The 16,748-nt window shown below is 36.5% G+C and overlaps 1 protein-coding gene across 12 annotated transcripts in view; it reads right to left on the bottom strand.

The window, feature by feature from the left end:
• The window catches only part of tjap1 (tight junction associated protein 1 (peripheral)), a 149,202-nt gene that overhangs the window by 2,910 nt on the left and 129,544 nt on the right, over positions 1-16,748 (bottom strand). For 11 of the 12 annotated variants that reach the window (XM_067386789.1, XM_067386792.1, XM_067386788.1 and 8 more), the window contains 2 exons: positions 8,050-8,157; positions 6,291-6,374 (listed from right to left, as the gene is read on the bottom strand). In XM_067386789.1, coding sequence (XP_067242890.1) covers positions 6,291-6,374; positions 8,050-8,157 — 192 coding nt within the window. The remainder of the gene's footprint in view (positions 1-6,290; positions 6,375-8,049; positions 8,158-16,748) is intronic. The other variant, XM_067386791.1, reaches the window with a different exon arrangement.

The raw sequence follows: 16,748 nt of genomic DNA, 5'->3' as shown, positions 1-16,748 counted from the left end.
CTTGAAAATGAGAACTTTATTGTAACCATGAACAGGCATTCAAATGGCCTCATTCTGAATAGATGAACAGGGTCAATTCAGTTTATAGTGATAAGCTTTTTAAGGACCAACCAAAGTCCTTAAAGGATTAGTTCACTTTAAAAAGAAAATTACCCCAAGTTTTACTCACCCTCAAGCCATCCTAGGTGTATATGACTTTCTTCTTTCTGATGAACACAATCGTAGTTAATTAATAAATATCCTGACGCATCTGAACTTTAAAATGACGGTGCATGGAACCAACAAGTATGAAGCTGAAGAAAGTGCATCCATCCATTATAAATTAAGGCCTGAAACAAAGTGATGTGTTCGTGTAAGAAAAAAAAAAAATCCATATTTAACAAGTTATAAAGTAACATATCTAGCTTCTTCCAGGCTGCCTTTCGTATTCAACTTACAAAGAAAGTGTAATGCCTCTCGCAGTTCAAAAAGCTTAGGCTACATCCTGACGCGACGTCAGGCACACTTTTCTCATAAGTTGAATATGGAAGTTGGCCTGGTAGAAGCTTGATATTTTAAATCATTAACCCCCCGGAGCCGTGTGGAGTATGTTTATGATGGATGGATGCACTCTCTTCAGCTTCATACTCATTGGTCCCGTTCACTGCCATTATGAAGCTTGGATGCATCAGGATATTTATTAATAGAACTTTGATTGTGTTCATCTAAAAGAAGAAAGTCATATACACCAAGGATAGCTTGAAGGTGAGTAAATCTTGGAGTAATTTTCATTTTAAAGTGAACTAATCTTTTAAAATACGACTGCATATTTCTTACGTGGAACACAAAAGTAGAAATGTAAGAATGTTTGCACTGTCTTTCCCACACAATAGAAGCAGCGGTGATTAGGAAAAGCTCCAAAAAGAACAATAAAGTACTCTAAAGTAGCCCATACAACTTTCTTCTGTGTTCCAAAGAAGTAAGTTTAAGAGGGGTTTGAAATAAAAAAAGATGAGAATATTCTTTCTTGGGAGAACTATGCCTTTAATCTTGTCTAGTCCAATACTTTTTGGGGGCCATTTATGTTGCTCTGAGATCTACATAGCTTTTACGTAGCACTACATAGCAAGATGAATCCTCTCTTGCAAGTAATCTTAAAAGGTGCAATTTCACTAACATGTACTCAATGAACACTTGGATGGGAATAGATGTTAGACAAGGCCTATGTACCACACTGCACCAATGAAGGTTATCTCAGTCATGATCAAGAACAGCAGAAAATAGCATCTTTTCATTTAACACCATCCAATGTCTGCTCGCCCTGATGCGAGAAAGAAGAATAAAGAGTAAAAAGCTCACCTCAAATTAGATTATTACCGAAGAGGGGGGACAGACAGAGAAAGAGAGAGAGAGACTAAAAGAAAAAAGGCAGGTTATGAGGCCTTTATTTCATTCTGTAGTATGGCACGATTTAACGAAGCCAGGCTAGGTCATTGATTTGTGGAAATAAAGGGAGGGAAAATCAGTGATCACACAGCCTCGTTCAGCTTTATGTTGTAACGATCCTGTGGGGCGGCAAACACCCAAAAAGCCCTCACTTCCTCTGGGTGCGAGGGCACGGGAGAATTGAACCATCCAGACCGCACTTCCAAGCATGACCACTTCATGACCTTCTAGCTTAGAAACCTACACAACACTCCCTGAATCAATAGTCTCAGGGGGCAGATTGCATGTGTATCGCATGACCACAGAAGCATCACATGCAAGTGTGGTAATTCAGATGTTACACAAAGTGCTACAATACTCTGATCAGAAAATTGGCACAAATTCAGGTATGTTTACAGACTGGTCAATAACAGTCTTTGGGCTTCAGTCAGACAGGAGCTTCCTAGCCAGAAAAATCTTCAGTATTGCCTGGACTTTATCCTGTTAGACAAAAGTCTGACTCCGATTACCATGCGTAATTTCGAACTTTAGCTAAAGATAGACAATTGCTACATGAGAGCTTCTATAACCGTCAGTTTGCCAGCACTGGACTGAAGCATAATGGCTCTCAAGTTCTCAAAGTACTTCTAAAGCTGCAAGAGAATACACGAGTGGCCTGTTTGATGCACATGTAGTGCAGATCAGTTTGACATTCATTTGGAGAATTTTACAAATGCTGCTTTACAAGTGGATGCTTTAAAACAGTGGCTTTATGTTAGCAGTGCCAGAATGAAAACAGGTAATGGCTTAGGTTCAACTGAGTTTTAAAATAACCAATGGAATAGACTGTGATCTCTACTTACAGAGTAATGAATTACAGAGTTCATGAGAGAAGGGCAAGAGGATAATATGGACAGTGAATCAAATATTTTCTAAAAATACCATGGCTCCAATTAATTCACTTCATCACTATGGTTCTCATAGAGTGATCACAATTCAGTCATTGCTGTCAATTCAATAAATTAAAAAAGGATCAAGATAGAGTCTTTGTGAATTAATTGCTGCCAAGGAGGAAGATCCTGTGCCGACAATCACTGACTCAGTCAATATGGCAGTTGAATTTAATGCCACCTTAATTCTGCATAACCTACAAGTTTGGACAAATGTAACTGAATGTGTTTGTCATACTCTCCAAAAATCATTTTAAGGTTTCTGTTAGTTGTTAAATAAAACGGTGAAGGAAAAGCCAATAAGTGTCTGTATACATTCTTCAAACATCTTCAATATTGTTTAAGTTGGCTGAGAAAATGATCATTCCAATTTTCTATCCATCTTTAAGCAAAATCCCATAAAAATAAAGTTTAAGTGCCCCTATTATACTATTTTAAAGGTTCCTAATTTTGTTTTGGAGTCTCCTACAACAGGTTTACATGCATCCAATTTAAAAAAAACACTTCAATTTTCTCATTATACACATTGCACATTACCTCATTTCTCAAAGAGTCTGAAAATGGTTCATTCAAAAGATTCAATCTCTCTAAACCCCTCCACAAACCTACTCTGCTCTGATTGGTCAGATGGCCCAGTCTGTTATGATTGGTCCACCACTTACAGGCAGCATGTGTCGAGAAATGTGACGCCTATTAACCTTATCCGAATTTCAGCTCCGGCGCTTCTTCAGTACTTGATAAACAGTGATACGAACAGTAATGTTGCCATCGGTTTTCCTGTATCAATTCCAGCACGAGACAAAGTGGATTTGCTGTCGCAGCGCAGGAAACAGTGTCTTCACGACATGTCGACAACACAAACCAAACTCTTCCAGTCTCGGCTACAACTACAGTGTTTGAGGGCGGGGCAATGTAGACGTTGTTTGCGGGCTGCCAATTAAGACCATAGGCTGGCATTATGCAAATTTGTTACATTGTTATGTAGGTTTGTATTGTAACAGGAAGTGAGACTGGAATTGCTGACGCCTCATTTCGGCAGTTCAGAATTGATTCTTTTAGGAGACAATAACAATATTCGTTGAGCACTTTGATCTTTAAAACTTTGCAGACCTTTTACATTCACAAACAGCTGTATTACACACTGCACGAAAGGTAATGTTCGAAAAAAGCACAATAGGGCATTTTAATGCATTTGAAACAAGACTTGCTTTATTCAGCAAGTGGTTCAAATAACAAATGAACAAAAAGAGTTGTCCTTACGATGGCCTGCACTCATGTTGAATAAACATAGCCACTGTGTCAAGACGGTCTTAAAAACTAGACTATCAGTTGTCAGTCTAGTCAGTTATAATTTTTGATTCAAAAAAGGTACTGAAAAAAGGTATGACCAGTCTTAAAGGAAAAAAATTTGGTAACTATTAGATGACTAGTCCAAGCAGTTTATGCAACCAGGCACAGACTTAATACGGTTCGCAATACAGATCAACAAGAACAGACAGAGTGATAGATGGGTTTAATGTAGAGAGCAGGCCACAGGTGATAATGTCGTGATGTGTTCAATACCCATATGCCCATGAGGTCAAGCTGTCTTATCATACCTCACTGTTCTTGTACACACAGAGCTGTCCATCAGCCTGAAATCTGCCCTATTTTCCCCCACGGACAGACACAAAGGCCAAACAGACGGATGTGTCTGGAGTTTGGCACCTTGTCAATACTGTGCCTTTCCTCTGCCAGCGAGACCATCCGTATCCAAAGACCAGCCGTGTTTCGCAGCACGACTGCCCTAACAGACACTCTTCATGCTAAACGCTGCCATAAAGCACATCCTGCAGACATGGCTTTTTTTTTTTTTTTTAAATCCTCTCCCTCTCTCTATTCTCTTGGTCTCTTTCTCATCATCTCTCTCTCTGACTATTCCTCTCTGATCCCAGTCCGTAAAATCAGAGGTCCATGTCCATAACAAAAAAAGTCACAGGGCAATCGTGCACACTCTCTCTCTCCATCGTCCACGAGTGTCACTGCGGAGTGCAAAACACATTCAGACTCCAACAAGTCCTCTGCTGCAGGGGTAGAAGCAGCCAAAAATTAAAATTATGTCATCATTTCCTTCTCATGTCATTCCAAATAATTTTATTTCCTTCCGAAAACACAAAGGATGATGTTTAGCAGAATGTCTGAGCTGCTCTTTAACATACAATGAAAGTGGATGGTGTATTACACTGCAAAGCTTCAAAAAGGACAACAAATAAAGCATAGTATGTATGTATGACTATATTCCCAGAGTTCTGAAGCCATATTATAGCTTTGAAATCGTGGATCGATCCATATATTGCAAAAAAGTTTTTACGCTTGCATGAGGTGGTTTTTCAGTCAATTGGAAAAAGGAATATTTCACAAAACTGTAATAGAAACAGTTTTTTCACATTTACAGTTCACCTGGTGTACGTAAAAATCGGTCATTCTTTAAAGACGTTTGGACAGAAGACGAGACAGTTTTTTATTCAACTCATAAAAGACAAAAGAATTACTGGAATACTGGATTCTAAACAACAAAGAAATGGCAGAATTTATCAAGACCTTGAAGCAGATAGGAGGGAGGAACATCCAGAAACACCTCATACGTGGCCGCTCCCAAGTACAAGGGGCTTTCGTTGCCATTAATGCTTGGATAACATATACGCCTCCTTCGACTCAAAATAATATCTAGTGCAGAGGCTGTGATATACTTAAACCTACTAACATCCGTTGCCATGAGTTTTGGAATTACTTGGAAAAAATTGTTTTAGTCGCATAACATCAGTTAATGGAAATGCCGTCATTTCACAATAGTTTTTATCGACATTTTGAAAATATCACAAAAACTTTTGCACAAATCTGTAATGGAAACCCGGTTAGTGACAGTATTTTGTTATAATCTTACTCAGAAATCATATTTTCATTTCAGGAGCTAATTTTTGATACTTAGCAGTGTATTATTGTCCATGTACACACACACACACACACTGACTTATATTTTAGTCTGCTTCGCAAACAAGGCTCTCGTATGGCAACACCGTTTACAACATTCACAAGGATTTGAAAGACATGAGATGAGTAGAATGACAGAATTTGAATTTTTGGTCAACAATTCCTAAAAGGGATAGTTAACCCAAAAATACAAATTCTGTCATCTTGTTCTCACCCTCATGTCGTTCCAAACCCGTAAGACTTTCAGTTATCTTCGGAACACAAATGAAGATGTTTTTAATTAAATCTGAGCAATTTCCATTGACAGCCTATGCAACAACCGCTTAGATGTTTCAAATAGGTCATAAAGAGATCAGAAAACTAATCCATATGAATTGAGCTGTTAACTCCAAATTTTCTGAAGAGACTCGATTGCTTTGTATGATGAACAGATTTAATTTAGGCTTTCATTCACATATAAACATTCATCAATCCACACATCATTTATGATAAACAGAAGCTCAAGCATGTTCACTTGATGTGCGAGAACCAGTGAGGTTCATTCTCGTTACGCAACCCGTTTGAGCTTCTGCAAGGACCAATGAGGTTTGTATTTGTGCTTCAAGCAACTACGTTGAGCTTTTGTTTGTTCGCTGATCAATGTTTATATGTGAATAAAAGCCAAAAATCAATCTGTTCATCATATAAAGCAATTGTGTTTATTCTGTAAATTTGGAGTAAACCACTCAATTCATATGGATTAGTTTTATGAACTAGCTGTCAATGGAAGAACAGAAAACTCTCAGATTTCATTAAAAAGATCTTCATTTGTGTTCTGAAGATGAACGAAAGTCTTACAGGTTTGGAACAACATGAAGGTGAGTAAATGATGACAATTTTCATTTCTGGGTGAACTAAATCTTCAACATGTGGAAGGAGGTGTGCCTTAAATCTAGGTACCTATGAGGAACAGATCCTATTACTTACATCAGCAAACTTGTGGTTCCTGAAATGCGATTTATTGCACTTCAACAGCTGCACAGCCAAGTTGCAATCTTGCCGATAACGTTCCTGCATGAGGAGAGAAAATGGATACAAGATTACAATACAAGTATCAGGGAAACAGATATGAGACACATCAAATAAAGAAAAGAGTCATCAATGTCAACTTTTTGGAATGACGCTTTTCTTAAATTGAATACAAATTCTCAGTTATGAAATAAGATAGAAACAGTTTCAGTCAAAAGTTTGGAAACACCTGGCTGATCATTATGAATCTGTTTAGCTAAAGGCTTATGGTGCATTCACATAGGGCATCACCGTTAATGCTTCTCATTTACTTTGAATGGGTGGCATCATGTGTTGCCGAACTGAATTGCGGGTTCTGTCGAGTCGCGTCACTAGGATGGCTTGTGGCAGAAGTTGAAAAATTTCCAATTATTGGAAATTGCCAATGCAGGCGTCAGCCAATTAGATTGCTTCATGCAAATATCCAAGCGCAGATGCTAGCCAACTGCAACACTGGAAAGTAATGTGATGACGGTCACTATGACGGTCGTGTCAGCACCAAGTGTCAATGTGAATGCAGTGTTATAGTTTGAAATTAGTTTTGTAAATGAATATAAATGGGACTGATGAAGGAAAAGCAGCCAACAAGTGTGCCTAGGCAAAGAAAAAAGCTCAAATATAAGAGTTTTCATACTCTAACAGTGAATATTTTAAAGCATAAAAATATTTTAGAGCATAACCAGTAAAATACATATTCTTGTATATAGTGCCCTCCATAAGTATTGGGACAGTAAAGACAAAATTGCTCTGTTAGCTGTGGTGTCAAGACATCTATAAATATTATTAAAAGATTAATATGAGGCAGAAGTACAGAATGTCACAAGTTATTATTGGCCGTTGACTGTGGGAACACAGGTTCTTCAAAGGAAACAAAAAGTGAATTGAAAGTTTGCTGAGCCCCCTGCTTGAGAACCAATGCTCTAACATGTAGAAAAATAAATAAAGCAAACAAATAAATAATAAGAAGAATGTGTAGTTCTGTCCAAACCTTTCTCTGACAATTTGCAAGTAAAACAAGGAAAACGGCACCCAGGATTGCAGTCTTTAGGATTTATAACTAAAAAAGCCTATAAAGGGAAGAACAAATTCTCCCGACATCAACCTCCGAGGAATGAGCTATGATTGATGTGTGCTCTATCTGTCTAAGGAGATGAAGCGCTCCGTTTAAACACCGTGAACAGACGGCTATCAGTTTCTCCGGTACTATAATTAGTTCCCTGTGGCACCGTTTCATACATGCGGTGTAATAAAGGCACATTTCAGAACTACCTGCTTTGCTATTCCTCATGGAGTTCCTATCTTAAAAACCCACTGTCAGAATATTGTCTGATAATTTGCAGTCTGGTGTCAATTACTTGACTGCAAACAGTATTTATATAATGTGAATCAAATCTCTCATTATAAATACAGGGCTTTCCCATGCAACCAGTGCCACAGGCTGTACTTGATGTAAAAATGCTGGTCTAGTGCGTAGTGGATGAGTGGAGTTGTTTATGTGCAGGTGATTCGTGTTCCCCAGTAAAGCTCCAAAAGCCAGACATCATTTCTGGAAGATGACTTCTGTGAAAACTCAGCATAGATCCTCCTCATGCAACTTTCAATTTGCAGCTCCAGTAGTTATCAATCCCAGCTCTGACAACTCTAGTCCAAACACACAAAGCTCTGATACCGCACGTACATTCAGTTCCTCCAGCTTGTCGATAGTGTTTTTGGCGTCCACCAGTTTATTTGTGAGCTCCACTATCTCCTGATCCATGGTTTTCTTGTCTCTTTCCACTTTACGGAGCTATAAGGAAAAAAAAGGACATTCATGTAAAATTAAATGTAAAAGGTCTCATATGAGGTTACACCTCTCTCTTATAAAACAATGGTAGCCATTTTAGCCTTTTGACAACATACAACAAAACAACTTTTCCTTCAGTCCTAATTTCATTGCTGACATGACACAGACTGCAAAGAAAAAGTCATCCAAAGAGCCTTGGAATGTGGCTGAGGTGCATCCCATGAGAAAACAAAGAAGATAAGGAGTCATAATCACTTTGCTGAATCTCATGGCAAATAAGCATCACAGTCTCTCGACGTGTCTCTTCTGTGCCTCCAATATTTCTGTCCTATCTTTGATAAACCAACTTTACTTATACTTTTGGCTTCCAAACTCATATGCTAGTTTAGTTGTTCATCTTTTTGTACAATGATAGTTCAGAGTGACCAGAAAAGTCAGTTCAGAAAAGTCCACATGCTGTAGACTACCATTCATCATTTTGGGTTAATGTTTTTTTGTCTTTTATGCTATATTGTGTATATCAGTGTTTCTCAACTGGTGGGTTTGAGGAGTGTGCAGTCAAAGCAAACAACAAATGTAATTCTGATTTTCTGATGCGAGACTTATTTTGAAAGACGAGCAAGAAAACTGAGGTATAGAGCGCCTGAGAAATTCCTAAAGAAAAAAAAGGTTGCAGCTTAAAGGGATAGTTCACATAGTATATGACTATCTTCTATCAGACGAACACAATCAGAGTTATTTTGAAAAATATCCTGGCTCTTCCAAGGTTTATAATGGTAGTGAATGGGGGGCGTGTTTTGGAGCCCAAAATAAATGCATCCAACCATTATAAATATAATCCATACGGCTCCAGTGGGTTAATAAAGACCTTCTGAAGCGAAGCGATGGGTTTTTGTAAGAAAGATATTCATATTTAAAACTTCATAATTTAAAATAACTAGCTTCCCCCAGATGACCATACGCATACTGCGCAAGTCGACTTGCGCCACAAGAGTAACCCTCTGGCGCAGGATGTAGGAGTAGCGCCCCCCATTCACCACCATTATAAATCTTTGGAGAGCCAGGATATTTTTAATATAACTCTGATTGTGTTTGTCTGAAAGAAGATAGTCATATACACCTAGGATAGCTTGAGGGTGAGTAAATCATGGGATAATTTTGTATTTTTGGGTGAACTATCCCTTTAATGACCATGGGAAATTGTGGGTTATTCAGTGATAATCTTCATTGTTGCCATTGGACTGGACTGGAGGACTGTAGCAGTTTCTAAGAGCTTTTTTTTCATACAACGACATTCCTTCTGTTGACATGGAACTTCGTGTACACATCATATGGAATATTTTGATGCTCACTATGAGCTGTTGTTGAAGACTCTTTTTTGCATTTTATGGAAAGAATAACATCATAGAGCTTTCAGGAAAGAGAAAGTACTTTCAACATGCATCAGACAGCCAGTGAAGGGGCTTTGACTGAGACTAAAGAAGAACGCCTTGCCAGCTACATTTATACACCTAACATGTCTTCTGTCTGACTTCCTGTCTGAGTTCAGTGTTTTTCTAATTGAGGGATGCGAGTGCTGTCTGAGGGCACTACACTCCTGCTGTGATGGCAAAGTCCGAAATGTCTTTGTACTAAAATGACTGAACAAAAGCTCTTCAAAGAACTTTAAAGAAGACGTACTTAGCAGAAGCTTTGCTTCTTAAGACACACTTCAGTCCTGTCGGCTCTTGGTTTAAGTGGAGACAGAGAGATACAAAGAGAGGCACTGAGAAAAAGTAGAGAGAAACTGTGACCCTTAATCGCGAGCTTGACTTGTTCATAACAAAGCAATTATCTTTATAGTCACCATTTGACTGAAGCGGACAATGTGGACCAATAAAAGAGAGTTAAGGATGGGAAGACTTTCAGCATGATGCAGAGTCCATGTATAACTAAGGCAATGCAACAGCCAATATAATGCACATCTGACAGACTAACAGGAAACAGGGATAGAAAGGATGGAGAGAAAGTGTTATCAGTTTAACAGCTGCAGTCACACCATCCAAAGTTGTAATCAAGTGGTCAAAATGCCAACAGAGAGCGTCAGTGCTACTCTTAAAGGCTTCTTAATTGACTAACAAAACATCCTTTAATATAATATGCCTGTTTGTTACAACATCTACAAAGACATGGGTTACTTCCAATTTATTTTGAATCATAACGTTTCTTTGACAAACATGGCTGCAAATTTCTCATTTGTAGCTACTAAGAGAATATTGTATTATATATAGGAATATTGATAATTAACAATACGGAAATTTTTCAGCTGACAGCCCATATATGGGGGCAAAATAAACAGCAAGTCTCCAGAAGTAAAAATCCCATTCATTTTCTCTACAGAGAAATCATTTTTTTTTGCTGTAAATGTGTCATGACAGTCCTAATATGAACCATTTAAAAATAATGTTTAATTACAAAATTCCTGGTGAAGTACCTATCCTGAAGATTATTAAACTTAAGATTAAAAAAAAAATAAATAAATAAAAAAAACTTTCATAGGGCATTATTGTTGTACATTTTTAAATATATTAATAAATTAAGGTTTTATGAATTGAATATATGATTAAAATGCAATTATTATTATTAATTAAATTATTCAGAATCCAGAAAAATGTAATCTGAAAACAGAATTTGAAAAAAAATTATAATTGTTAAAATGATTGTATTGTAAGTTTCATGATTTTAATTATGCCTTTTGATTACTAAAATTAAAATAAAAAAATCCAGAAAAAAATAAATAAATAAAATAAAACAGAATATGGGAAAAAATAAAACAGACTAAATAGAGCCCATATATGTGATGAGTGGATCATTCATATACGTGAATACAATTCTGTCTTTTTTCTGCCTATATATATATATATATATATATATATATATATATATATATATATATATATATATATATATATATATATATATATATATATATTTTCCCCCGACCCCCCTCAAAAAGCTATGATTCATTGATTCATTTAGGAGCCGGATGGTTTGGTCAAGGCTTACAACTCATTACTGAACTGTTTCTTTAAATGCCTATGGAGAAAATTAATAGGAATAATACTTCCTGTATCAAGAAAGCTGAAAAGTGTGCGGTCACTGTTATGGAACGCTTCGCTAATGGCCTTATGGAAGAAATTTAATTGATCACAAATAGCCTTTCCATCTTACAGGTGTAAAATATCATTTATAATTCATATTTTTGCCTATTTTGCAGCTTTTCTTATAGTGTTCTCAAAGTTGTGCTGTGCATTTTAACCACTGTGTTAAACAATTGGACTGCTGCATCTATCCCAGAATCCCCCTGCTCACATGCACAGACACGGACATGGCCACAGCTATATCCAGCCATCTACTGCAGGAAGAAAGGAGAGGAGACAGGAAAGAGATGCAATGAGTCATGGGAATGGTATCCACGGTGATACTTATTATAAGAGCGGAGACAGAGAGAAGGAAATGGATAAATAGAAAGAATTAGAACGCAACTGCATAGACCCATGTTTGACTGATGGCAGCCTGATGATGATGATGATGATGGTGGTGAAATACCCAAGTCACAAGGCAGCATGAGAGGAGAGGAAAGAGGGAAGAAAGAAAGGAAGAGAAAGATTTAATATTGTTTTTAATTTTTCCAAATATAAGATGGAGTGCAAATGAGAGAAAGACAAGTACAGACAAGAAAGAATGGAAAAACAGAGAAACTAGCAATGTTAAAGTGCACACTTCTAAATCACCACTTTGTCATCAGTTATAAATTATTATACTGTGAAGAATTGTTTTTGATAATTGAAATAAAGCTCAAATAAAATAAAAATATAAATATTGGAGGAAAACTTATACATAAAAATGAGAAATGTTGCCTTGCCATCTAAATAAAATAAAATAAAACAAAAAAATAAATCAAAGCTAAATAGAAACATTAAAAAACAGTAACACTATACATTAAGGTTTTGTTTGTTAACATTAGTTAACTAACACAAACTAAATTCGAAAACTACTTCTAAAGGATTTAATAATCTCAGTCAGTTTCAGTGTTATTTAAGCATTAAGGTATAAGAGACGGTGCTGCTATATTGTGAATATTGGGCAACCACTTCAGCTGAGACTAACAGCAGACCTTTTATCTCGCAATTCAGACTTTTCGTCAAATTAAATGAAAAATTCGCAATTCAAAGTTATAAAGTCAGAATTGCAAGATATAAACTCGCAATTGCAAGTCATAAAGTCAGAATTGCAAGATATAAACTTGAAATCGCAAGTCGTAAAGTCAGAATTGCGAGATATAATCTCGAAATTCCGAGTCGTAAAGTCAGAATTGCGAGATATAAATTTGGAATTGCGAGTCCTAAAGTCAGAATGGCGAGATATAAACTCGAAATTGCAAGTCGTAAAGTCAGAACTGCGAGATATAAACTCGAAATTGCAAGTTAAAAAGTCAGAATTGCAAGTTGTAAAGTCAGAATTGCGAGTTATAAAGTCAGAATGTCGAGATATTAACTCGCAATTGCAAGTTAAAAAGTCAGAATTGTAACTCGTAAAGTCAGAATTGCGAGATATAAACTCGAAATTGCAAGTCTTAAAGTCAGAATTGCGAGACATAAACTCAAAATTGCAAGCTGTAAAGTCAGAATTGTGAGATATAAACTCGAAATTCTGAGTCGTAAAGTCAGAATTGCGAGATATAAACTCGAAATTCCGAGTCGTAAAGTCAGAATTGCGAGATATAAACTCGGAATTCCGAGTCGTAAAGTCAGAATTGCGAGATATAAACTCGGAATTGCGAGTCGTAAAGTCAGAATGGCGAGATATAAACTCGCAATTGCAAGTCGTAAAGTCAGAATTGCGAGATATAAACTTGAAATTGCAAGCTGTAAAGTCAGAATTGTGAGATATAAACTCGAAATTCTGAGTCGTAAAGTCAGAATTGCGAGATATAAACTCAAAATTGCGAGTCGTAAAGTCAGAATTGTGAGATATAAACTCGAAATTCTGAGTCGTAAAGTCAGAATTGCGAGATATAAACTCGAAATTGCAAGTCTTAAAGTCAGAATTGCGAGACATAAACTCAAAATTGCAAGCTGTAAAGTCAGAATTGTGAGATATAAACTCGAAATTCTGAGTCGTAAAGTCAGAATTGCGAGATATAAACTCGAAATTCCGAGTCGTAAAGTCAGAATTGCGAGATATAAACTCGGAATTCCGAGTCGTAAAGTCAGAATTGCGAGATATAAACTCGGAATTGCGAGTCGTAAAGTCAGAATGGCGAGATATAAACTCGCAATTGCAAGTCGTAAAGTCAGAATGGCGAGATATAAACTCGAAATTGCAAGTCGTAAAGTCAGAATTGCGAGATATTAACTCGAAATTGCAAGTTAAAAAGTCAGAATTCCAAGTTGTAAAGTCAGAATGGCGAGATATAAACTTGAAATCGCAAGTTGTAAAGTCAGAATTGCGAGATATAAACTCGAAATTCCGAGTCGTAAAGTCAGAATTGCGAGATATAAACTCGAAATTGCAAGTTAAAAAGTCAGAATTGCGAGATATAAACTCGAAATTGCAAGTTGTAAAGTCAGAATTGTGAGATATAAAGTCAGAATGGCGAGATATAAACTTGAAATTGCAAGTTGTAAAGTCAGAATTGTGAGATATAAAGTCAGAATGGCGAGATATAAACTCGAAATTGCAAGTTGTAAAGTCAGAATTGTGAGATATAAAGTCAGAATGGCGAGATATAAACTTGAAATTGCTAGTTATAAAGTCAGAATTGGACTTAACTCGCAAATGCAAGAACAAAAGTCAAGTTTATATCCCACAATTGTGACTTTATATCTTGCAATTGCGAGAAAAAAGTCAGAATTGTTAGGTGAAAAGTCGCAGTTATCTTTTAAATTGTTCAATTCCATGGTGGACACACTAGCTTCCATAAGAGACAGTATTCACAATATAGCAAAACCAAAATGTGCACTTCAATGCAAACAAAAGATTGAAAAAACAAAAAAAACAAAAAAAAAAAACAAGAAAAGATCTATTTTATAATGCTCTTTCAGAAATTATTGAAAAAAAAAAAAAAACATTATTGTATCTATAGAGATGAATTTGCTAAAACAGCATTCTGAATGAGCTCGTGTCCTGAGAGCACCTGTGGTAAGAAATGATGGGCCCTTCACGAGGTGGAACAGGTCGGCGGGGATAATCCCTCTGAGCGCTACGAGATTACCGAGCAGAATGCCACCTGTTTCACCTGTGATTGGCAAAGCTGTATGCAGAGGTCATGGATATGAGATCTCACCATGCAGAACTAAGGTAGCACTGGGATTTAACTGAAAATGAACATAAATCATCATGAGCTAATGCTGTCCTTATACATGCATGGAGACATCAGACGTGATTAAGAGCGAGCGTCTCATTCTCAAGTTTTCCAGTCATGCTAAATTACTCTAGAGATAATTTTGCAGACCACCTAGGAGTGATAAAAGATTCCTAAAATAACTTATTATAGATGCATGTTTGATTAAAATTTCATTTGAGGGAAACTGAAAAAGGGCAGAGTCGGGGGGAAATTTAGATTCATATTGGCTTTAATAAAACATGAAATCCTTTAACAATTTATTCCAACAACCAACAGCAGCTTCCAAAGATATTTTAATGAATGCATCACGCTGAACACATGACGCACTGTTTCTGTGATGCACAATCACATTTAAATAATCTTTATATCGCATTCATCCTATAATTGAATCACATTGTCGGACGACGACTGCAGTCTATGACAGTTATTATGATGTATTAGAAGATCCAGTGGGAATTGTTTTATACTCTATGAAGGGAAAGAGGCTTAGGGACAAATTTATACATTTATTCAATCTTTAGCTTTTGATGTTATTCATTTTCCCCTCTCGATTGTTCTCAGAAAATTACTTTGTCTTTGTCTGTGTTTGGTAGTAGGGCTCTAAAGCACAGAACATTTTCACCCAAACAAAGCTTTCAGAGAAAAAAGCATGCAAAACCAAGATGCCTGACTGATCCATCAGCATGACCATAAACCGTAACCATTACGACCACAACCAGAGTGGTCATTCGGGTCATTCAGCATTTGTTCTTTTATTGAAAGGAAAAAACATCAATGGCAAATCAATCTTTTAAAAAGGAAGTGGGATCTGCTTTGATTTTATTCGACTGAATTTTTGAACAGAACTGGGGTGGCAAATGAATGCCAATGCTAAAACAAAATGACAAGTATTGATTTTTTTCTGCAGAAATGTTTTACAACATGTTATGAAGAATAAATAAGTGATACATTTAACAGGAATGCTTGAAAATCTTTGATCTACTTAAAGGAATAGTCCACTAGTCATTATTTACTCAACCCTCATGTCGTTCCAAACCTGCATGACTTTTTGTGTGTGTGTGCAACATTAAAGGTGAGAAAATCCTGGTCATGCTTTTCAAATATAAGTGCTCTATATGACTATTATATTCCAAGTCTTTTGAAGCCATACAACAGCTTTTGTGTCCTTTTTGAAGCTCAAAAGCTTTTATTCAATTTAAATGCATAAGCTATGTACATTATTCAAAATTAGTGCTTGACCGGTTAATGGTATATAATCAAGGCCGATTATATCAGCCAGTATTTGGCATATTTGGTCAGAGTCGGTACTTTTATTTTGACAGTGCTGACTCACAGGAGCTCCAATTCTCCATCTTCATTGGTTGATTGTTTTTAAACAGTTCTGTGTAATACATTATTATGTTATACACACATAAAAGTATTATACACTTAAAATAAAGAATTTTTATTGGCATTTGTTGTTCCATCATGAACCTTTTACATCCATAGAACCTTTTCATTGCACAAATGGTTCAGTATAGTGGAAAAAGGTTCTGTAGATTTTGAAAATGTTCTTCACACTATGAAAAATGGTTCACTAAAAGGTTCTTCTGGGAACCAAAAATGATTCTTCTATGGCATCACTGCTAAAAACCCATTTTGGAGCTTTTATTTTTAAGAGTGTAGCATTTTATAGACCATTTATTGTCTTTAAAATAAATAATGTGATGTGATGTATACATCGGTTTTATATCGGCCACCGAGCAAGATATCAATATCAGCCATTGAAAAAAACATTTAGGTTGACCACTATTCAAAATTTCTTTTACCAAATCAGGTTTGGAATGACAAAAGGGTGAGTAAATGATGATTTCTCAATTTTCTATTCACTTTTGGGTGAACTAATCCTTTAAGAAAAAAAGCACCATTGGCAAAATGATGCACAAAATTTCTGCGTTAAAGGTGCAGTATGTAAGAATTCTGTCCGCTAGAGGTCGCTAGAAGCCTATTCAAAACAAAGGCGTAGTTTGATGACGCCAAGTTTGAGCATGGAATCTTGGGACATGTGGTCTCCACCTCAATGGACGGTGCAAAAGAATAGGGATTAGATTATTAACGTTACTGTAGTATGAAGCAGAGCAGGAGCGAGTGTTGTGGAGCTGAACGAGGAGCTGGAGCGATTGATCAACACACGCCTCACGAGCAGCGGGACTTTTATTATTACACA

Source organism: Chanodichthys erythropterus, chromosome 5, assembly GCF_024489055.1.
Source record: "Chanodichthys erythropterus isolate Z2021 chromosome 5, ASM2448905v1, whole genome shotgun sequence".
Classification (NCBI taxonomy): Eukaryota; Metazoa; Chordata; class Actinopteri; order Cypriniformes; family Xenocyprididae; genus Chanodichthys; species Chanodichthys erythropterus.
The sequence above is the reverse complement of the archived record's forward strand: the minus strand, read 5'-3'. Positions and strand labels throughout refer to the sequence as shown.